The 24,525-nt window shown below is 33.0% G+C and overlaps 1 protein-coding gene across 1 annotated transcript; it reads left to right on the top strand.

Annotated features, from left to right (window-relative positions):
- The first annotated feature begins 20,027 nt into the window (after nt 1-20,027).
- LOC111714175 (uncharacterized) lies at nt 20,028-23,242 on the top strand. Its single transcript, XM_023489226.1, has 3 exons — nt 20,028-20,101; nt 21,493-21,613; nt 21,777-23,242. Exons 1-3 carry the CDS (start codon nt 20,028-20,030, stop codon nt 22,596-22,598), a joined length of 1,017 nt encoding a protein of 338 aa, XP_023344994.1. The 3' UTR covers nt 22,599-23,242.
- Nucleotides 23,243-24,525: the final 1,283 nt, after the last annotated feature.

The following is a 24,525-nucleotide window of genomic DNA, read 5'->3' as shown; positions in this document are numbered from 1 at the left end:
TTTCACAATACGTTCTGTACAGATCCGCAGGGGGAACTCAGAAACTCACAGGGGCATCAACTAGACTTTATACACGGAGCATGGCTCGCGTAACAACCTTCATATCTAGATACATAGGCTATATTCATACCTAGTTATAGGTAGGATACATTCATACCTAAATACATAGGATACATTCATAACTAGACACGGAGGATATATAGGATACATTCATAAAGCCCGGTTTTAGACTTAAAGGGAGGCCGAGGGCTATGGGTATTTAGGAAAAGTCAGAAAATTTAAACAGCCTTAGACCAATACTTTTTGAGTTATGTAAAAAAAACTCCAGGAGAGGGGGTCAAATTGACCCCTTTTCTCCCCAGGGTTAAGGGAACCGTTGTAAATCGGACATATGTCATCTTTTCATCGAGGATCACTTAAAATACACTTACAGCCCGTTTCACAATAACAATAAAACTACTTATTTATAAGTTTTGTGTTCTGGGGAATTTATTACAATTTATTGACACATATTTATAACAAGGAATGTTTATTAGCGAAACTTTCTCAAAATTACTATTTATATAATTTTTATTTCTACAACGTACCAACAAGTAAGTTATAAACTAGATACAAGGGACTGACCTACGTTCCTCTCTTTCAACTTTTAGACCCCCCCCCCTCTTCTATATTAACTGTTCGTCCTATGAAAGCACAGTTATCCAAAGGTTGCAAACTAAAGATAAAGTTTTTTTCAGGTCTAAAAAGTGTATATCTAAAAAGTATATACATGAGCTCGAGAGGTATAACCAAGGAGTTGCGACACATTAAATTTGACCCATTTTGAAAAGTAATGCAATGTTATAAAGAATTCTTAGTTTTGAAATATTTTTTTTTATATTGGCATTACATGTTTTGTGTATAACAATTATACAGAGCGTCTGAAACTTATCTTATTTTATTACAAATTGTTTTAAGACAAAGGAACTGAGTTTTTGTCACAAACTCAAATTGTCTAATCCCTATATCTTTACAATCTGATTATGTAAACCTTTGATATTTCAAACTTAGATTATTTGGTCTAACAGAATTCATAGTTTGAAATATCAAGTGTCTACGACATTGGGTCGCAAAGATATAGAGATTAGAAAAGTAGAGTTTGTGACAAAAACTCAGTTCCTTTATTTCCGAAAATATGGGTTTGCTCTTAACTTAACTTAAAAAACTTTCTAAGGGATTTTTTTTAATTAAACAATAATCCAACACTAAGATATATTTGAAAAATCCTTGGTTTTCTGAAAAAAATTATTACTGAACCTCTATATTGCAAACCTTTATCTTTATAACATAAAAATTCATAGATTGAAATATCATAAGTTTATACAACGTCAATTGCCAAGATAAAGATGAATAAATTATATGTTGTGGCGAGTAATCAGTTCATTGTAAGAAAATAACATACATCTCACAATTATCTGAATTTTATAATACACATATATAAACTTATTTTTCTAGCTAAACAAATATCATTGCAAAGGAAATGAGTTTTTGCCACAAACTCAAATGTTCTAATCCCTATATCTTTGTAACCTGGTGGTGTGAACCTTTAATATTTCAAACCTAAACTACAATTTGATTTAATAGAACGCATAGTTTGAAATTTCAAAGGTCTATAACATCAGGTTGCAAACATATAGGGATTAGAAAAACACAGTTCCTTCGGATTTTCTGTAAAATTGACTTTGCACATTCAACGAAGAAAATTGTCAGAATTTAACCCTATTCCAGAAACATGACGATATTAACTAATTAAACAATGTTCTAAATATTACCTGGCTCTGTTGTGGGGGCCAGCATATCTGTTGTGGGGGCCAGCATATCTGTGTTGGAATGGTCCCATTAAATTTACTTAAATACTTTTATTTGACAAATTTTGTTTGTCATGTTCTTCGTGAATAAAATGCTTCCAGTAGTTTTTTTTCCGTGAAAACTTGCCATCAATGGTTTCTTCTTAAAGATATTGCCTCAACTGGTTTTCTTGAAAATATTGCCTCCAATGGTTTCTTCTTAAAGATATTGCCTAAACTGGTTTTCTTGAAAATATTGCCTCCAATGGTTTCTTCTTAAAGATATATCCTCCACTGGTTTTTCTTTAAAGTTTGCTTCTTTAGAAAAAATATTGTTTTCAATTGAAAATATTCTTCTTAAATACTTATTCCCACCAATGGTTTTATCTTATTTATTTTTCAAGTGAAATGAGCAGTTTCTTTGTGGAATTTACTTTTTTGCCTTCAATTCTTTTCTGTGCTTAGCTTAACATTTTCTATTTTTCTATTGACCATTTTTTTGTGTTATAATTCCCACAAATGGTATTTTTATTCAGGAAAACTGCTACCGAATAGTTTATTTGAATTCAACAAACTGTTCTATGAATAAATCATTTCAGTTGACGGGATTATATTCCATCTTCTTTAATTAGCACTATTTCCAGCATGATTTTTTTATCAGACGAAATCTGACTTGATCAGCTGTTACTCTTGATCAATGATCATCCTTTTCTCACTTTCCCCCGGTCCCTGATCTAACTCCTGGTATACCCTGACCATGGTTTCCTCAAGCTAGTCCCAACTACTGGAGCAGGCACCCCCAGAAACTGCAGGAGAAAGCAGGAAGTAAAAAATACATAAACTATATATATATATAAAATAAAGTATATATCACTGTAGGTATACCAACTATACCACCCAACATACTAAACAACATTCCTGAATCTAATATAAGTACAGGGTGTCCCAATTAACATGACTGTTTAGAGACGATTACTGAGTCTTTAAATTAAATGTTACCTCGCTAGGGATAAAGTTTTACCAAAAGGATGTTTTGGCACGACAAAGGCTTTTAAGAGGTTCATCACAGTCTGGAAATCTTATAGCTTCTTTAAAAACTTTTATCAATCTTCAATACCTATTCCTCTATCTACTCCTTTTCCTTTTCCTTCTTCTCCAGTGGCCTTCATTTTTTATTTATTAAATTTTCCTCGGTCTTAATTTACAATAGAGAACAAAACGCACAAGTTTATACAAATTTTTTAAAAATTTTTCATAATAAAATAATCTAGTTTTATGAACACCCTAAACTATTTATATCTTTATGTACTAAACTGATAACTGAATATTGTTTTCTTTTTCTACGATAAAATCCTCACTTTTATATAAAAAAATCTTTTTTAAATGAATATTCTCATCTATTTTAATTTTCCATGCTTGGATGCATTTTAATCTGAAAACTATTTAGAATATCTTTTGTGAAAACTATTCTCATCTTATTTCTGAGTTGAAAACAGATTTAATTTTCAAAGGATTTGCAAGGTGGTGTGTGAGAGACGGGAAAAAAGTTTTAGAATCAATTTCATGGTGTTCTTGGTTTCAATTTTACTCACTGCTAACTTTCAATATTGTTTGAAACTTTGCTATTTTTCAATTTCAAGGTTGTCACCTACTCAACAGATGGTTTTATAGAAAAGGTGAAATATCATAGGAAATGAAATCTTTTTAATAAAACGACTGTGATGTTTTATACGACATAAATATTCAACTTTTTAGAAACTCTTTTTAGCAAATAAAAAACTTTCCCTAAAAAATAAATAAAAATTGATATAAACTTTGATCAAGTTTGTTTTTAACCCAAACTAAAAACCGGGTTTTTTCATTCTAGAATGAAATAGAAAATGTGAATCCAAAAAATGTCCAAAAAAATTATGTTTTTACTTGAACCTTTAATAAAGCTACGTTTAAAATTGAAAAGGAAAAAAGGAAGAGTTTTTGATTTTACAATATTTGTTTGCCTGCTTACAAAAAAATCAGATACTTTATAATAATTATTGAATACATCATAATTAGTAATGGCCAACAATTTGTTTTTTTTTTAGTTTTAAGGTTTTTGAACTGAAAACCCTGAAAGGTTTTACAAGTTTTAAAATCGTCCTTTCTCATCATTTGCTTTCCTTAGAATATGCCAAATCTAAACCCTGAGAGATGATACGAACAAAGTTTTAAAATGATCGTCTTCAGTCAGTTTTAGCTTTTTTCTTGTTTTTCTCAGGATACAAAGGAATGGTGTCGTTGTCACATACCAAATTCTTCCAATTCCTATATTTTAGCAACCTCATGGTGTAAATTTTGAATATTTCAAACTTAGATTATTTAATCTAACAAAATTTGAGATATCTAAAAGGTCTACGACATTGGCTTTCAAAGATATAGGGATTAGAAAATCCAAGTTTGTGGCAAAGAATTTTGGAAATTTGTTTTTACGGAAAAGTGCCTTTCAAAAGTCCAAAATTTAGTTTAAAATTTATTTAGTTTAAGAAAGATGATGATGATGTTAGAAGTATTGATAATTAAAATATTAACAACATTAATAAGGATGCTATCAATAAACCATGTCAGAGGCAAGATAGAATTATATTTTTTTCCGCAGGTGTTACTGTCTCTGGTCTGTAAATTGATCTTTTTTTCATTCTTACGGAGGTAGCTGAGCTATAGATAGAAGTATAGGATGCCGAACTTAGGTCTCAGGATTCAGGTCTCAGGCTCCAGGTGTTATCAGATCCCAGGTTTCAGGTTTGAAATTTAGATCCCAAATCCCAGCTTCAGGTTCCAAATACCGCTTTCAGGTCTCAAATCCCAGCTTCAGGTCCCAAATAAAAGACCCTAGGAATTCCAGGTTCAAATATGTGGATCCCATATCCCAAGTACTACAGCTCCATGTCCCATATTCCAGCACCATGTCAGAAATCTATAGTCAAGATCCAAAATACCATTGGCAGGTCCCAAAAACTAGCTCAAGGTCTCAAATACCAATTTTGGGTCCTATAAATCCCAGCTTCAGGTCCCAAATGTCCTAAATTCTAGTTTTAGGTCCCAAATACCATTTTCAGGTATTAAATATCAGCATCAGGTCCAAATTCCCAGCACCATGTACGAAATCCTAGAACCAGGTCCGAAATAGCAACTTCAGGTTTCCAAATCCCAACTTAAGGTCCCTAATTTCTGGCACCATGTTCCGAATTCCAGCTTTAGGTCCAAAATACCATTTTCAGGTGTCAAATAACAGCTTCCGATCAAAATTCTAGAACCAGGTTCGAAATCCCAACTTTAGGTTCCAAATCCCAGCTTCAAGACCAAAATTCCTGGCATTATGTCCCAAATTCCAGATTTAGATCCCAAATACCATTTTCAGGTCCGAAATCCCAGCACCAGGTTTGAAATCCCAGCACCAGGTCCAAAATCCCAGCTTCAGGTCCTAAATTCCTGGCCCCATTTCCCAAATTCGAGCTTTAGATCCCAAATACCATTTACAGGTGTCAAATACAAGCTCCAGGTCTGAAGTCCCAGCACCAGGTCCGAAATCCCAACTTCAGGTCCCAAATACCAGCTCTTTGTCCGAATCTCAGATAAAGGTCCAAAATACCAGCTCCAAGTCTCAACAACCCGCACCATGTCCGAAATCCCAGCTTCAGGTCCTAGTGTAGCAAAAAGTGGGCAAACATGATATTCTGTGAAATTGCAGTACTTTGTACATTTCTAATGATTAAAGGTTGTAAACTTGTATAATGACATTATTCATTGAAACTTACTGAACTTATTGCATGATATACATTTTCTCTAATCTTGTAAAATACGGAGTACGATGGTATTTATCATGTGATATAGATAACATCGTAGGAATTGAATTACGTCAATTCCTATTAACTTTGTAACATAAGCTATTTGAATAAAGTTAATTGACTAGAGACTCTGCTTTGATTACCTTATAAGAAGTAGTCTGTGTTCTTGTTGAGACATACGAATATAGATCTTGCCTGGTTGATTGGCAATATAGCTGAAAGATAGCTTGTGATCTTTTAGAATTATAGGAGTGGAGATCTTGCCTAGATAATTGGAAAACTGATCGAATATAGCTTGAAAGATAGCTTGGGTCCTTGTTGAATTATAGGAGTGGAGATCTTGCCTAGATAATTGGCAATCTGATCGAATATAGCTTGAAAGATAGCTTGGGTTCTAGTTAAATTATACGAGTTGAGATTTGGACTATGTGTCCTTCCGAACCGAGGAGTTAAGTCGGGTTGTGAAATTGTCTGTGTAGCAATTTAAATAACCAGGGAGTTAAGCCTGGTTGAAATTTGGGAATGTGTGTCCTTTGGAACGGGAGAGTTAAGCCTGGTTGAGATATTGCCTTTGTGGCATTCAGAAACGAAGAGTTAGTCCTGGTTGATCTTGGTAAAGAATATACCTGGATAGATACGGCTCGAGTAAAACTGTTATGGAGTAGGTATTTGCTACACTAGTTCTCAGATCCCATCAAGTCTGAGGTATATCAGAACTTTGGACCTGTCAAAACTTAGTTAATTATAAATTTAAATTAATACTGGGTTGCCGTATCAAATGATATGTAAAGTTTCATGCTTTTTTTTAAACATTAATTTTTAAATTTTGATTAAAAAAACATTTTAGATAGAGCATGTACATTTATTCTCTGGATGTTGAATCTTCTTAATAGATGTTCATAATATTACCCATAAAACCCAGGGCTGCAGCTCTTCCCTGTTTTTGCTATTTTTCTCATCTCAATTCTAATGAAGCATTAATTATAAGAATAAAAAGATTGCCAAAATAAATAATTGCAAAGCATCAACATCTTATAAATTTTGATTCTGCTTATCTTCTCCTTAAGATCCAGGCTACTGGGTAGACTTTAAAGTGTCGCAACGCTTTTAATTTGATATCACATCATCAAGTCAAGTATAAAAGGATGTTTAAAAACACAAATACTTCACACTTTTTTCTCTCAGAGGCTTAATTTGTACCCGATCATAATGAAATTAATATCACAATGTCTCCATGTTGTTAGGTTATGTGAAAAAATTATTGGATGTGATCAACGTTGCTCTCAATAAATGCTCTTTGTATCTTGGAGATGAAACTGATAAGCCTACGCTGGAGAACCTTTTCCCATCTCGCTGTGTTTTAGTTGACAGAGATTTTTTTTATTTCTTTCTTTCAACCTTTTTTTCATGCCCCAATTACTCTCAATTATAGGCCGGACACTGTTAAACTTCATGAACATTGTCAGATGTAAACCAAACTTTGATCTAAACTATTGCTGACAGCATGAGAGGCTGGTAGCGGTGGCTGTATTCAATTCGTCCCGCAAGCAAGCTGAGTCCCACTCACCATGGACCAGGTTAGAGTTGATTTACTCCAGGAAAGGCTTTTGGATAAAGTAAGTACATTTATTCTTGAAATAAATCAGCTGACAGTGATGGCAGCTGTTCTCCTTGTTAATATTAGAAATGAAGGAACTGTTTCTGCATTTGTCTGTAAATGGTTGGCTCCTAATAAGTGTTGGGTCAAATTACCTCCACCCTGAACTTGTAATCTGGTAACTAACAAAGCTTTTCAGAGTTCTAGGATTATATTGAATACCTTTAAACAGATTCTTGTCATTTTAAGCCATTCTTAGCTTTGCAAATGTTTTTTGTTCCACGTAGGCTTATCAGTTCCATCCCCTAGAGACAAAAAAACATGTATTCAGAGCAGCAGGGTTGACCTAATCCGATAATTATTTTCACGTAGTCCTAACACCCCCAGAGACCTCGTGATATAATTTTCATTACTAAAATTAAGCTTCTAAGAGAAAAAAGTGTGAAGTTTTTAAACACCCTTTTATTAGAAAAATTCTCATCGTTTTTTACGTGAGAGCTAAGTTCTAACGGCGTACAACCTTTGGATCACTATTTTATTCTTTTCTGCAATGTTACATTGTACTTTGTATAACATTATTTGATACTACCCAACCCCCATGTTAGCTCACATGCCTGCATTAGAAGTTTTAAATCTTGTTCACCCCCTCCTTATCTTTAGAATAGGCAAAGAAACAATCATTCTTTTAAGTTATATCTTTTAAAAAAATAATTTTAATTCTATTTCTATCTCGGTTTCTTATCCAATGGTCTGAACATGTAAGTTAAACACTCATATATTTGTTTAATGGTGTAGATATATTTTAAGCCATCTTTCTGTAATTGAAAGGAACTAAGTTTTTGCCACAAACTCTGATTTTCTAATCCCTATATCGTTGCAACCCAATGTTGTAGACTTTAGATATTTCAAACTATGAACTATGTTAGACCGAATAATCTAAGTTTGAAATATCAAAGGTTTACACCATCAGAATGCAAAGATATAGGGATTGGACAATTTTAGTTTGTGTCAAAAACTCAGTTCCTTTCAATAATAAAGTTTGGTTTAAATGGGTCTCCAATAGAGCTCCACTAATACGCCTAAAATTCCACCTCCCTCTCTCTACGGAACAATTTAGTTTCTCCAACAAATATTGGAGCAATGAAGATTATTTGTTGAGTAGACTCAAGAGTAAACATAAATACTGCAGATATATACAGGATTTATACAGGAGATGGAAACATTTTTTTAGAATAGAACGACTAAACCCGATATCCACGGTGTAAACTTTTAAATTAAAGGATTTTAGCTAAAATTCGTAAATAAACTTGGAATCCATGAAGTGGTAAAAAGGACATGATTTAAAGATTTAAAAGTTAAAACGTCAAGGACTTAAAAACATCTGAGGGCTGAAGCCACAGATTCAAGACACAAAAGTTTTGTCCTCTGGATATATATATATACCTGGATACCGCACATATATTTTCTTCTTTTCAACTGTAATTTGGTACCTTCTCAACCCACCTAGAGGATACTGGATACTGGATACACTGGATACAGATACTGGATACCAGATACTGGATACCAGATACTGGATACCAGATACTGGATACCAGATACTGGATACCAGATACTTGATACCAGATACTGGATACCAGATATTGGATACAGATACTGGATACAGATACTGGATACCAGATACTGGATACCAGATACTGGATACCAGATATTGGATACCAGATACTAGATACCAGATATTGGATACAGATACTGGATACAGATACTGGATACCAGATACTGGATACCAGATACTGGATACCAGATACTGGATACCAGATACAGGATACCAGATACTGGATACCAGATACTGGATACCAGATACTTGATACCAGATACTGGATACCAGATAATGTATACCAGATACTGGATACCAGATATTGGATACCAGATACTGGATACCAGATAAAATGAAAAAATCTGTTCAATATTCTAATTCCTTGAGTTACAATCTTGTGAAATAAAATTTCCTGTGTTTTTCTAGAATATTGGCGGAGGGAGGGATAAAACCACAGTAGAGCTGATATCAGCAGAAATCGGTGCTTGCGAACACTCAAATCATTTTCTTCGAGAAAATATTTTGAAGATTTGAATTTCTAAGGAATTTTGTGAAAAGAAAACCTGATAACGTTTAACTTTTCCTTTAATAGAACCAACAACTTTAATGCAGAAAGATTTCTTAAACGGTTTGTTCCAGGACACAGATATATCGTGATAATTTAGGCTTGCGCTGCGGTTAGGACAGTCTACGTTGTTCTAAAAATTGCGTTATGTCTCACCGATAACTCTGGTTCATTTCAAGTACCAGAACGACTTTTAAGCAGAGTTTGAGAAAATTGTACATCTTGCATAATAACTATAGAAGATACAGTTACACCAATAAACATCTCCTTGTCGCGAGATTATTTAGCTAGGGCTATAAAAAGAATTTATAAAGATTACTTAAATAAAGCTATAGGATTAAATGATACAGTGACCGAATTTAATGAATTTGAGCTAGGTTGCTAAACCATATCTACGTCGATTTAAATACTTTTCTGCAGTGCTGAAGTATGGTTATCATCTATATGGGACATGGACAAATTTTGTATCACCGATTCAATGTACGTTGAACCGTCTCTAGACCTAGCTCAAAATCATTAAATCAGGTCCCAGGTGCTCCTTCCTAGGTCACGGACAGCCATAGTACATTTGAATTTCCTAGCCGGGTCAACCTTTCCGGTCCCAGTTTGTACTGTATCGCCCCACATTGGGTAAATAAAGCAGACATAAGATAGGACTAGCCGGTGCAACAAGGTTAACGCGGTCAGACTTTAGGTTGAATTTACTTTTACTAAAGGGTCAGGGGTGCGTGAGGTAGTAGTTCGTTGAAATTTAAACTCCCTGTAAACCCTGCTCTTTTATGCATATATTCATAAACTATACTCTCGCTCTCTGCATTCAATTGAATTTAAGATCAAAGGGTGGGAAGATCATACAATTGTTTGAATATACCAAAATTAATTTCAGCTTTTAATTATGATGCAAATTTGCAATTTTCAGATGCAGACAGATGTTAATCGAAAACACAGAATTCTATTATATTCCCTCTGCCTTCATTTTTGCCCGGGCATCATGCTTAACTCCAAGAGACCCCTTCCCTTGGCCCTAATATTTGCAAAGTTAAACTCAATTTAAATTTTCAACTTTATTTATATCCTAAGTTTTATTTAATGTAAATATAAACAATATGCAACTGCATTTTATACAGTTTTCCTACAGTTTGAAAATATTGAATAATTTTTATCTTTAGTTTAGAAATTAACATACAAAAACCCATATTGTTTTGTAATATATAGAGGGTGAATATACTCTATATTAACATTCTATATCTAACAAATTTAAAATGTATATGTATAAACATTAAAGTTTTGATACAGTAAATATTATAAAATTCACTGAACCGTAGCAGATAGATAAAAAAATCATTCTAAATATATCAACAAAGACCGAATATTTGACGAATTTTTAAATTCTAAAAAATGAAAAAAAATTGTATTTTTAAATGACTATATTGACAGACCACAGAATACAGAATACATTTTCTTCAATACAATATGTTACATTTATAAACATTAAACAAATTGTAGAAATGTAGAAGTGTAGAAGTGTAGAAGTGTAGAAGTGTAGAAGTGTAGAAGTGTAGAAGTGTAGAAGTGTAGAAGTGTAGAAGTGTAGAAGTGTATGAAGGTTGAATTTGATCAAGTTTATAAAGTTCCAGTAAATACAGAGGAAGTCAAGATAATTGAAGAATCTAGGATGTAGGTGTAAAAACATTTAGAGAGGGGGGGATTGATTGATTTTTAAAGATTTGGGGCAATGAGAGGAAAAAAATTAATTTTAATTGCAAGTTTTCCTTTTTTGATAAAGTTTACCAAAAAATTCATTTTTCCTTTATCTAATATCAGCAATAAAAAAGTCCAGAGTTCGGAAGAAAAATATGCCATTAAAATGTATAACGTAAAGCCCCCCCCCCAAAAAATAAAAATAAAAATCAAACAAACCTTTTTGTTAAAAATAGTATTATACATATATTTGACCATTGTGGAGGGATTATATGCCTGCACACCATAAATTCTAATATTATGTGTGAAAAATAGCGCGTAAGAAACACCAGCACCCAGTCAAAAGTAGAACAGGGCATCGATTCTAATCAGTTTAAATATTTTTTTGGCTTTCAGGACGCTCCATAAAAGTCTTTAAAAAATCAGTTAAATTTTTTCATTTTTTTTAATATTAATCAAAGTTACTTCCGCTTTTACCCTGCGCTTAGCATTTAATAAAAATTTTAACTGCATAAGTGCCTTGCAGCGCTGCGACGTCTAACATTCTTTAGCCCTGGGACCCCCATGGGACACCCATGGGTTTTATAACAAAAATTAGCAAAGGTTTAGACGTTTGGTCAGCTTAAAGCGAACATGTATATACTATATAGATATACATATTTTAGATTTGTTATATGGATAGACTCTGACAAAGTTCATAAGACTGAAAGAAGCAAAATCGACTTGACAAATCGTTTAGGCTTTTATCTTCTGCCAGAGTTGAAATTTTTCTTCTAAGTGTATTAAAAGCCAACTTGTAGAGAATACAGTTCTCAAACTTGTAGAGAATACAGTTTTCAAACTTGTAGAGAATACAGTTTTCAAACTTGTAGAGAATACAGTTTTTAAACTTTTTAGATTTTGGTAGAAAACGATAGCCAACTCTAATAACAGGGAGATTGCAGAAGCGGGTTAGGATTTATGAGGAAATTGCAGTCTTTAAAGGGCGTGTCGACAAAATAAAACCTTATTCTTGCAAACCTTCGTAATTTAGATTAATCACGTGGAACGCATAAATTTACAGTAGATCTATATATTAAAAAATTGAAACTATAGAAAAAATTTTAACTTTTAAAATTCTACTGAACACTGTACAATTACTGTATTCCTATTCACTTGACTATTCATAATTTGAGTCTTAGTCTGCCACTTAACCCTATTCCCGCTGGGGGGGGGTCAATTTGACCCCCCCCTTGGATTTAGAGGGGGGGGTCAATTTGACCCCCCCCCCAGCGTATCCTGGTTTTCAAGTACCCCAGCGGGGATAGGGTTAAAGGGAGTGACCGGCTATACGTGATAGTTGAGCTAAGAGTATAGTATTACAGAGAGCAAAGAGTTCATTTGATACTAATAACGGTGTATAATTGTTGATAAGGAGCGTAACAGTGATTTAAACTTCTTGTGAACCCCCGCCCCCCCCCCATTTTTAATATTTTCTACAATTTTTTATTCTGAAAACAATGACCTCAGAAAAATGATCATATTGTTCATACGAGCAACTTTAAAATATTGTAAAAAGATTAATAACAGAAATTTGATCAACATTGTACACATGTCCACATTGAAAATATATATATTTATTAGAGCAATACAGGTTTACACACAAAAAATGAGACTATAAAGACGACATGAAACTCTTTAAATTTGACGAATTAAGAATTCTGCCTTAAATTTGTTCTTTACAGTCGTCTCTGAAGTCTCATCATTTGCGGGTAACCCTGTGAATAATACGTTGAAAAATATATCAAAACCACCTTTAAAATAAAATCGCGAAACCTCGTTAACCGATTTATTTATTTGTCTGCTTTCGTCAGATTAAATTCACTAAACCTCGATTTTATCAAGAGAATAGATGATACATATTTAGTTTGAACTATACTGCCGTTTAAACTATTGACTTTTTGAACTATTAGTCGTTTGTACTTTTGCACGTGGTACCACGTGGCATTATATTTTTTGAATATTTAAACTATTTTGTGATGGTGATTGTTTGGCTTAAATTTGTCTGAAATCTAAAAATTTTAAACTGCATATTTAATAGTTCAAATGAGTAAATAATGTGTTGTACGAACTTATGGAAATGACGTCATTATCAATAATTAGAATGAACAATAGTTCAAACGTTCAATAGTTCAAATGATCAATAGTTCAAACGGCAGCAGTTCAAATGCGGATCCACCAGAGAATAATTCCAGTGGTTTTCAAAATGTATGTATGCCTAAAAAAATCAGAAAAACATAGCTAAATTTTTTGTACACAAAACTCATTGTAAATTATCTTTATATATAAAGTTGTAATCTCTGTGCGTCTATTTGTTTGTCCGATCATAACTCAGGAATCCCTGGATCGATTTGCCTCATTTTGATTGGGAAACTCGGGAGAATCACGGGAATGTTATTAGCTTATTTCAAGTGCGGGTAAACGGCACAGCTGGAGTAACTTTTAGTAACCTTGGCAGCGCCTGGTTCTCAGGCTAGTACAATATAAAGTACAAAATAAAAAACAATAAATGTATCAATTCCATTTCATTTTTTTCAAACCAATGTAATTATTAAAAAAAAAATGGACTTTTTTAATTTCACTAAGCTTTATTTTTTCATATGCGTATTATTTGGATCTTATCTGGGAGTGGGGAGTGGGGAGGGGAGGGCTGCCCCCACCTTCTCATCTATCCATATGTTGTGCTTGTATTATTCAATTATGTACATTATATCTCTCTGTTCTGTATTACATACATGTTTGTTTACAAACACTAGACACACCCCGACCACAAATTGAGCGATGGTTAGAACTAATAATCAGTCAGATGGTTTACGGTACAGTCATGGAATATAAATATATAGGAACTAACATTAAGGTGTATTCAAGGAATAAAGATTTATAGGAACTAACATTAAGGTGTATTCAAGGAATATAGATTTATAGGAACTAACATTAAGGTTTATTCAAGGAATATAGATTTACAGGAACTAATATTAAGGTGTTTTAAAGGAATATAGATTTATAGGAACTAACATTAAGGTGTATTTAAGGAATATAGATGTATAGGAACTAACATTAAGGTGTATTTAAGGAATATAGATTTATAGGAACTAACATTTAGGTGCGTTAAAGGAAAATAGATTTATAGGAACTAACATTAAGGTGTATTCAAGGAATATAGATTTATAGGAACTATCATTAGGGTGCGTTAAAGGAAAATAGATGTATAGGAACAAACATTAAGGTGTATTTAAGGAATATAGATTTATAGGAACAAACATTAAGGTGTATTTAAGGAATATAGATTTATAGGAACTAACATTTATGTGAATTCAAGGAATATAGATTTATAGGAACTAACATTAAGGTGCGTTAAAGGAAAATAGATTTATAGGAACTAACATTTATGTGCATTCAATGAGTATATGGTTTATTTTATGTCAAGAGAAAATAAAGATATAAAGGAAATGATACCTAATCTTACCAAAATCTTAAATCTACCATTCTATTTATTTTTTCTAAATCTTTTGTTTATGTTATACTATGTATCGATATCCATCTGTTCTGTCTAGAATTCACAGCAACAACAAAGACATTATATGATAGTGGGCGTTATACATCTCAATTCTAACCAATCCATAGTATTGACCAATACAACCAATTATCCCCCCCCTACCCCCACTCACCACCCACTCTCTCTCTCTTTCTCTCTCTCTCTCTCTCTCTCTCTCTCTCTCTCTCACTCTCTCTCTCTCAAACACAATCACAAACATACACTCTCACTCTCTCTCTAAAAATCTGAAGAGAAACCTGAAAACACATAATATTGAACAAACATAAGCTAACAAGGAGATATAAACAAACAAATATCTACCCTATATCCTTTATGTTATATTTGTATAAAAATATTTTACTCAACCTATAAACAGAATGCGCACGCACTCAACACGTTCAAGTTCATTGCGTGCACTTTGCAAACTTTATTATGTATTGAAACATCAGAATTATTCAGATATTTTTGTGTTAAAACGCAAAGAAAAATATTATATAAAAGATTGAAAGTGAAATTTTAGAGTAAAGTTTAAAGGGACTGTAAGCGTGATTTCAATTGACCCTGTACATTTATATAGTGGCTTGTCCGTTTTACAATGGACCCTTGAAAGCATGTCTAATGTAAGAAAGAATGAATCCATGATTTCTTAGTTTTTGTTTTTTAAATCGTGGTTTCTCTTCAAACGTAACTTCTGGATTTTTTGATAAAAAAAAACAATTGTAAGAATTAAACACTTTTCAATCAAGAAAACCAACAATATCTTCCACATTTTTGATGAAATAATGGTCGAATAAAGGGAACCGTCATGGGCCTGACATGGGCCTACAGATGTACATCATAAATAAAAAGAAGTTCAAAAAAAATGTCCATAAATGAAATATGGAAAACACAAAGAAAAGAAAAGTTTTGAGACTTTAGCAAAAAAAGATAAAGATTGATCATGATGCAAATTAAGGAATTAAAGGAGACGGAATTATACAGAAACTTGATCTAAAAGTGGACAAGAGACCAGAGACTAGAAACTTGATCTAAAAGTGGACAAGAGACCAGAGACTAGAGACTTGATATAAAAGTGGACAAGAGACCAGAGACTAGAAACTTTATCTAAAAGTGGACAAGAGACCAGAGACTAGAGACTTGATCTAAAAGTGGACAAGAGACCAGAGACTAAAGACTTGATATAAAAGTGGACAAGAGACCAGAGAATAAAGACTTGATCTAAAAGTGGACAAGAGGCCAGAGACTAGAGACTTCATCTAAAAGTGAAGAAGAGACCAATGATTAGAGACTTGATATAAAAGTGGAGAAGAGACCAGAGACTAGAAACTTGATCTAAAAGTAAACAAGAGACCAGAGACTAGAGACTTGATCTAAAAGGGGACAAGAGACCAGAGACTAGAGAATTGTTCTGAAAGTGGACAAGAGACCAGGGACTAGAGGCTTGATCTAAAAGTGGATAAGAGACCAGAGACTAAAGACTTGATATAAAAGTAGACAAGAGACCAGAGACTAAAGACTTGATCTAAAAGTGGACAAGAGACCAGAGACAAGACACTTGATCTAAAAGTGAACTAGATATATAGAGACTAGAGGCTTGATCTAAAAGTGGATAGTACAGACAAGAGAAAGAGAGAAGAGGGTATAGTAAAGTTAAATATAAAGTTAGATTCTTACTCTTAGCAAATATAAAAATCTTATCTAGATATCTAGATATATATCTACAGTGGTAGGCAATTATATCAATACAATGAAGATGACGTTTATAAAAGGGATAGAGCTAGCTGGGTGAATTAGGACGGAGAAGGATGGAGACGGTTTTAAAAGGGATAGATCTAGCTGGGTGAATTAGGACGGAGAAGGATGGAGACGGGTTTAAAAGGGATAGATCTAGCTGGGTGAACTAGGACGGAGAAGGATGGAGAAGGTTTCAATATAGAACGGAGTAGGGTTGAAAAGGCCGGAACCGTTAAAGTTTGTGTTCCTGACTCAGAGATTTTCTTTGATCTTTACTCTGCCATTGTTCTGATATATGTATACATAGATTTACATAGATTGGTTCCAGGATAACAGGATAGATCAGGATAGATCAGGATAGATCAGGATAGATCAGGATAGATAAGGATAGATCAGGATAGATCAGAATAGATCAGGATAGATCAGGATAGATCAGATAGATCAGGATAGATCAGATAGATTAGGATAGATGAGGTTAGTTTAAGACAGAGGTTTTAAGCGGAATTTCTCGTGAATTGTTGTTGTACCGTTACGACTTCATTCTAATGGTACCGTACCGCCATAATTGTTCTTGTACCGGCCCGAGTTTGGTTGAATGGTTTGAGAGAGAGTGATGGTTTTCATAGTTACGGATGGTTTCAACCAGTTGGTTTTTCAGCTTACACCTGAAAACAACAAGAACCATGAGATAGAAATATATTTTTAGTGATGAAGCAAATTTTAGGTTTTCTCCAAACCAAATAATGGTTTCTCTAGATAATGTGATCATGGTTTAGATAAACAGAATTATGGATGAGGACGATATAAAGTTAAATCCGGACGAGTGGCTCCGATATGACGAGTACACTGTTGGATTTATGTCGGACGATGAACTTTTAGAACATTTTGAAATCCAGGGGCCTGGACCCCCGAGTGCAAATGTGAATTTTTTCCTGCCCCCTCCCCCCATTCCAGGCAGCAGGCAGGACTGCATCATGTTCTCTAGTCATTTTGATACTTGCAGTAGTGTACAGGTACGAATAGATATATATAAAGTAGTGTAAATATATGTACGGTTACATATATGTACAGTGGTACGGTTAGGTATTTGTACACTGTAAAGTAGTTTACAGGTACAGTTGGATAATTGAAAATAGTGTACAGGTACGGTTAGATATATCTAAATTAGTGTAAATATATGTACGGTTAAATACATGTACAGTTATACGGTTAGGTATTTGTACACTGTACACTGTACACTGTACAGTAGTGTACAGTAACACATAAATATATTATAGATTCTTGAAAAGATTCTATATATACTTTCCAAATACCATTAATAAGAAAATAAACAAATTAAAAAAATGAAAAGCAAAGAAGATGAAAATACAAAACAAATATTGAATTGATGATTTCCAACTGAAACTGACCGTTTTTGTTCTGAAGTTAACATCGTGTTGAAACGCCCAAAAATTAGAAAAACCCTGATAAAACCTATTATTGGAAAACCTCCAAAATTCTTCAATGAGTGAATTGGTTTGAACAAGAAAAAATTTTAAATCTGTATTTGCTGCGTTTAGTTTTCTGTTTTCTGTTTTCTCTTTTCTGCATTTTGTTTTTCTGTTTTCTGCATTCTGTTTTTCTGTCTCTCTGCGTTCTGTTTCTCTGTTTTTTGCATTCTGTTTTCTGTTTTCTCTTTTCTGCAGTCTGTTTTTAGCTGTCTGCACTCTGTTTTTTTTGCTTTCTAAATTCTGTTTTCTGTTTTCTCTTTTCTGCTTTCTGTTTTACTGTTTTCTAAATTCTGTTTTCTTTTCTACGACTTGAAATCTGTTTTTCTGGGGTTGGATTTTTTTTGCCATTTGAATTCTGTTTCAAGAAAACATTAATTGAGAATATAGAATTTAAAATAGTTTCCAAAGTGTAGGATTTTACATTTATTGAAGTACATATAACGATGTAGAGCTAAAACTAACTGCACTTCAAATTGAAAATAGCAAAACGAATTCATTCCTTGCAATTTTTGCAATAACTAATGCAGATTCTGTCTATTCAATGTTCAAATGAAAAGTAATTAGATTACAAATGTCTAGTTAAATAATGCGGTTTTACTTAATTCCTATTTTTTATAATTGTTTATTTTTATTTTTGTGAAACTAATCATTGGAAATTATTAGAATAACGAATGAATATATTTATAGTAGATTATTTTAGTACAGCTCTTTTTTAAATAAATGTTTTTTGCGTTATTTTTGTAATTATTTTTATTGTTCTGAACTTCTCGGCTTTATGCTTTACTGCAAGATATTTAAACGTTGTACAACGTACGTGATACATATACTGTACAGTAGTGTACAATTTTTATTACTATACAATTACTAATTCGTTTTCTATTCTTACACGCGTTTACCTACCTTTACACGTGTAACTACATATACACGTACGTGTACCTATCTATACATGTGTACACCTACCTATACTTGCGTACCTACCCATAGACGTGTGCCTACCTATATATGTGAACCTACCTATACACGTGTACCTGCCAATACACCTATATACCTACCTGTACACGGGTACCTACCTGTACACGGGTACCTCCCTAAACAACCTAAATAACATGTCTTTTTACATTTTTTGCATTCTTTCATGCCCTAAATTTACAAGTACAGGGTTAACCACAAAATATGAGGCTTCAGAGACGACTGTACGGAATGTAAACTGTCTATTTCCTTTTATTCATGATGACCTAGCTCTGCAACTGTAATTTTTTTGTCAAATTTATAATTAAGCCATAAAAAGAGTTTATTAAAGACGAGAGACTAAATTTGTTTTATTGTTGTTAACCCTGTATGTATATATTTCATAAAATACCCCTAGACCTGTTATTTCAACATGTGGTTTATATTTTAAAATATTTCTCAATTGTTAAAACATCCAGACATTAAAATTTTTGTCGAAGATCGACGACAATTTTTATGTCGTCTTTAAATTATCATATTTCGTGGAACAAACTTTACAATAATATATTGTAATGAATATCTGTTAAATATGATAATTAAGAATCAAATATCCAACAATCAACCAAAATAAACAAAAATTAATATTTGATACTTTATTTAAGAAATCCTAACAACACCAATCGTTTAGAATCATTATTTTGTATTTAATATATAAGCACTCTTCAAGATTTACTATCATTATTTCATAAAAAACATTATTTTATTTTTGATACTTCTGCTTTGTGTCTTTTAACTGATAGTACAAAATTAAGTGTTTATTTATTTCAAAATTATCAGAATTTAATTGAAAACAATTATATTCGGTCTAAATATTGTTAATTTTTTTTTATGAAAAAGTAAAAACAATTGAATTCTTCTCAATAATTTCTGTAATTTTTAAATAAAATTTGACAATTTTCTTTCTAGCTGTAAAATTTTCATTTAATTTCTTTTCTCTTGATTTAATCTTTTTTATTCTTGCAAAATCTCGCAACCTCGAATATACAATTATTTTGATAATCTATAATATATACAAGACATGATTATCATAACTATTATTATTTTTATTATTTTCAATATTGTTATTATTATTATTATTATCATTATTATTATTATTATTATTATTATTATTATTATTATGTCTGTGATAGTAGCTGTATGTTGTGTTGTTATCCTAGTATCCTGTATAACTATATTCCTTATTTGGAAAAGGTAAATATATTTCAAACATTATCAACAAACCAAAAGCCAATTATTTTTTCATATTTCATTAGTTTTTTTTTAATGGCTTTAATTTTTGTCCTGACCATTTTTAACTTTGTCCCAATAATTTCATTGTTTGTCCCGAGAATTTTATTTATTTTGATTTAATTACATTATTTGTCCCAAAATTTCACTTTCCATCTCAAACATCTCAAGCATCTCAAGCATCTCAAACATCTCAAACGTCTCAAACATCTCAAACATCTCAAACATATCAAACATCTCAAACATCTCAAACATCTCAAACATCTCAAACATCTCAAGCATCTCAAGCATCACGTGGATTTAACGGTTCTGTCAATATTCCAGAAAGCTGTGACTTTCGATCACATTTTGACCCATTAAACATAATTTGTTAGCCTTTTTCTTAAATAAATTTTTGTTGGCATATACATTTTAAATAAAAATTTATAAATAAACAACTCCGTAAAGTAAATGATTATTGAATTAAAGACCAAAACAGGTTTGATTTCAAATAGAAGAAACCGAATGCTGCTCACTCTGGTTAGTCCGGTGTGGCATCTCAAACATCTCAAACATCTCAAACATCTCAAACATCTCAAATATCTCAAACATCTCAAACATCTCAAACAGCCATTTTCATTAATCGCCTGCACAAGCTCAATCTTATTTGCAACCTGATGTCCTTTGATAATTCATACTTTGACTAGTTGACGAGTTCATAAGTTGCTTGATCCGAACCGGTACAAGGATGTCAATATCTAGTCTTTTACCGTACCGGCCCGTCTAGTGTACCCAGTTAGTGGTTGCAACATAATTAGGCGGGCTGAACTGTAGTGATAAAATATGATCTTGCAGAATTCAGAGTTTCAAATATCAAAGGTTTGTAACATCTGATTGCAAAGATATAAGAATTAGAAAACTAGAGTTTGAGGCGGGTAATATTTTCGTCTATATATAATGGATAACAGTTGTGTCTAACAACAGTTATAAATAAATTCTCAGTGGTATTTGTATTTGTAATAAATATAATAAATTTAAATTTAAATATTAAAAATTATAAAAAGAAAGAAGGGACCTAAATGATCTTCTGTTCCCATTTCATAACTGTGTTTATATTGTGACAGCTTGTCCCCCTTAAACCAGCTAAGATTATCCTATAAAAAATTAAATGATTGTTTAAATAGCATAAGTTATTTCTCATACATTTCCTGTAAACATAAATTTCAAAACAAAGAAATGTAGAACAAATATAATTCTTTTTTGAAGTTTTTTAAAATCAACTAGGAAACCTATTGGGTAAATTCGGAAAGAAATGAAAAAAATACGATTTATAAACTCATATTTCCCCCTTTTCACGAACAGTCCCTTTTGTTTAGAAGACAGAAGAAGAAAAGGTTAGAACATCTTCAATATCGTCTCTCCGACTCCGGCAACTTTGATTATTATCCAACCCGGAGACTAAACAAGTACTACTCAGATACCTCGATACGGAACCAGGTAGTTATAAAAATAATAATAATAATAATAATAATGATAATAATAATAATGATAATAATTATAATAATAATAATAATAATAATAATAATAATAATAATAATAATAAGAATAATAATAATAATTAATATGATAACAACGATAATAATGACAAATCTGTATGTAGATGGAGGATTGCGGAGTATTCTATACTGGATCTCTCCACCCTGTCTATGAGGAGATCCCTACTCCAGTAGAGGGAGAGTATCAGCTCCTTAACTCCGAGTACTCAACTCTACCCTTCTCAGAAACATATCCGATCATACCGGAGAATATGATTAGTTTAATCCCACGACAAGAATATACAACCTTGAAATCAGGGTTCAGTGGCTCCGGGAGCAAGCCTGGATTTAACTCCGGGTTCCGGGGTGGTAGTAGATCGGAATTTAGCTGCTCCGGCAACAAATCTTTCACAGTGTTTCAGAGCAAACCTGGGAAACAAAGCAATGCAAGAACTTGTCAGAAACCCCGGATTGTTGCAGGTTCCGGCGGAGTTTTTATACCTAGAGACAGGGTGAGAGGGGGAGGGATTCGAACCCTGGATACACGTCTCCAGGCTCCGGGTTCATGTGATAGCCTAACATATCAAACCCCGCAAACACGGATCAATCAATGTGATTTTCTGCCCCGAGAGGCCTGGACAGATTTCGCCGAGTGCTCGGCGGATTGGATTGAAGGTGATCCGCTCCGTGATTCAGGGTTTAGGTCTGGAGCCTCCAGGACCTCTGGTTCTAGAATACGAAGCCAGGTTAGATCCAGGGATGCATCTCCTAACCGGAGAAGAATGCATTCTCAGGGCCGGGAGATATCTCCGGCGTGCAATAGTTTAGAGTCTAGTGATGTTACAATATCAACCTCCAGTAGTGAAACATATCCTAAGTCTGGTTCCAATGATCCTGGAGCTTTCTCCGAGGAGAAGTTAGCAAACCTACCTTTACCGGAGCTTTAAACCCAACCTGCATCCTTATATTCTGCTTTGACACTTTACCCAAGAAGAGTGGTTCTAGAACTGTTCTCCAGATACCAGTTAAACCTTACACCTAGTCCAACCTGATATACCTGTGACAGTTGATGGAAAACTAGTCCAGAGTCAGTGACAATCCTGCAGGATTAACCCAATCCTCTTCAATATTTGTGAATTTAGCCTAATCCCTTCGGATTAATCCAGTATTCCTTTTTTGGTGTCTTGCTTTTGAATAAGTTTAAGATTTCATTTTAGAATCAAAATCTTCATTTTTTTGTCCTTCAATCTTTAGGAGAAAACTAGAAACTGCAAGATTCTAAATCTTTCAAACAAAGAATATATATCTGATTTTATTCTATAAAACTCTTAATCAAACCTTGATCAAATCTTTAACTTGAGTTTCAAAACTAGAAAAAGATAAGCTGATTTAAAGTTGAAATTTTTAATTTTTCCTGTTCTTAAAGGAAGAAAAAAGTGTTGAAGGAAAAAATGTGGTAAATTACAACAGTGTAAACTTGTGAGTGTCAAGGATTGAGATCAAATATTACCGCGTAATCGTATATTTATAAAACTATACATCCGTTAATTCATCCAGTTTAAATATTTTAGAATAAACCATACAACCCTTATACTAGTCTTTCATTGGTATAGGACGGATACAGTTAGGTTATAGAAAATATAGGGTAAATTGAGTTATAGAGCTATAGTAGGATAGGTGAAACAGTGAGATCCATAAAACTGACACACAGATATTTAAAGGAACTGTAAGCGTAATTCCAAGTGACCTTCAATGCAAAGGTGGAATTGGCCGATTGACGACGGTACCCTGCAAGGTTTTAAATTAAGATTACGCATATAGTTCCTTTCAGCAATCTATATGTGCATTTCTAGTTGTTATAAAGTAAATTGTTTTACCTGGTTTAACCAGAAACTTGATAATCAACTTATTGAGTATATTGCATAATTGCTGTGTTTTATGTTAATTTGACCATCTATGTCGTCTTCCTATTCCAACGTTTTATGGATCTCACTGTAAAATCGGATAATTTACAGAGAGTACCCAGTGATGCTTTAATATGGTATTGATCTATTATTCAAAATATCAAAATATTTACTTGTTAATTGTTAATATCAACCCGGATTTAAACAGAGCTCTTCAACAAATAGTTAAAAAACATAATTAAATGTTTTGTGTTTCAAAACTTCAAAACTTTAACCCCACCAATCATATTGATAATCTTCGAAATGCTACAAGAGTGTAGTAGAGTGTGGAATGTTGTTTGTAGATCTTAGAGTGTAGAGTGTAGAGTGTAGAGTGTGGAGTGTAGAGTGTAGAGTGTAGAGTGTGGAGTGTAGAGTGTATAGTGTATAGTGTAAAGTGTTAGAGTGTAGAGTGTAGAGTGTATAGTGTATAGTGTAAAGTGTAGAGTGTAAAGTGTAGAGTGTAGAGTATAGAGTGTAGAGTGTAAAGTGTAGAGTGTAGAGTGTGGAGTGTAGAGTGTCTAGGTATAGTGTAAAGTGTAAAGTATAGAGTGTAGAGTGTAGAGTGTAGAGTGTAGAGTGTAAAGTGTAGAGTGTAGAGTGTAGAGTGTCCTCAGAATTCAAAAGGTTTTATTATTGAATCAAGAATTTGGTTTTAACAGAAAATAGTATTTTTTCAAAGGCTCCATCTTTCTCCTCTTTCGATTCGGGGGAAAAGAAGTGAAGAAGTGAAGAAGTGAAGAAGTAAAGAAGTGAAGAAGTGAAGAAGTGAAGAAATGAATAAGTGAAGAAGTGAAGAAGTGTAGAAGTGAAGAAGTGAAAAATTGAAGAAGTGGGAAGTTTATCCCGTATATTCTTGGATATAAACATTTATCATCTCCAGAACATTAATTGTAGACTCTACGCCAGTTTTTTACCTTTCTGTGGACAC

This window comes from Eurytemora carolleeae, unplaced genomic scaffold (genome assembly GCF_000591075.1).
Source record: "Eurytemora carolleeae unplaced genomic scaffold, Eaff_2.0 scaffold1520, whole genome shotgun sequence".
Lineage (NCBI taxonomy): Eukaryota > Metazoa > Arthropoda > Copepoda > Calanoida > Temoridae > Eurytemora > Eurytemora carolleeae.
This window is presented reverse-complemented; position numbering and strand designations above follow the sequence as displayed.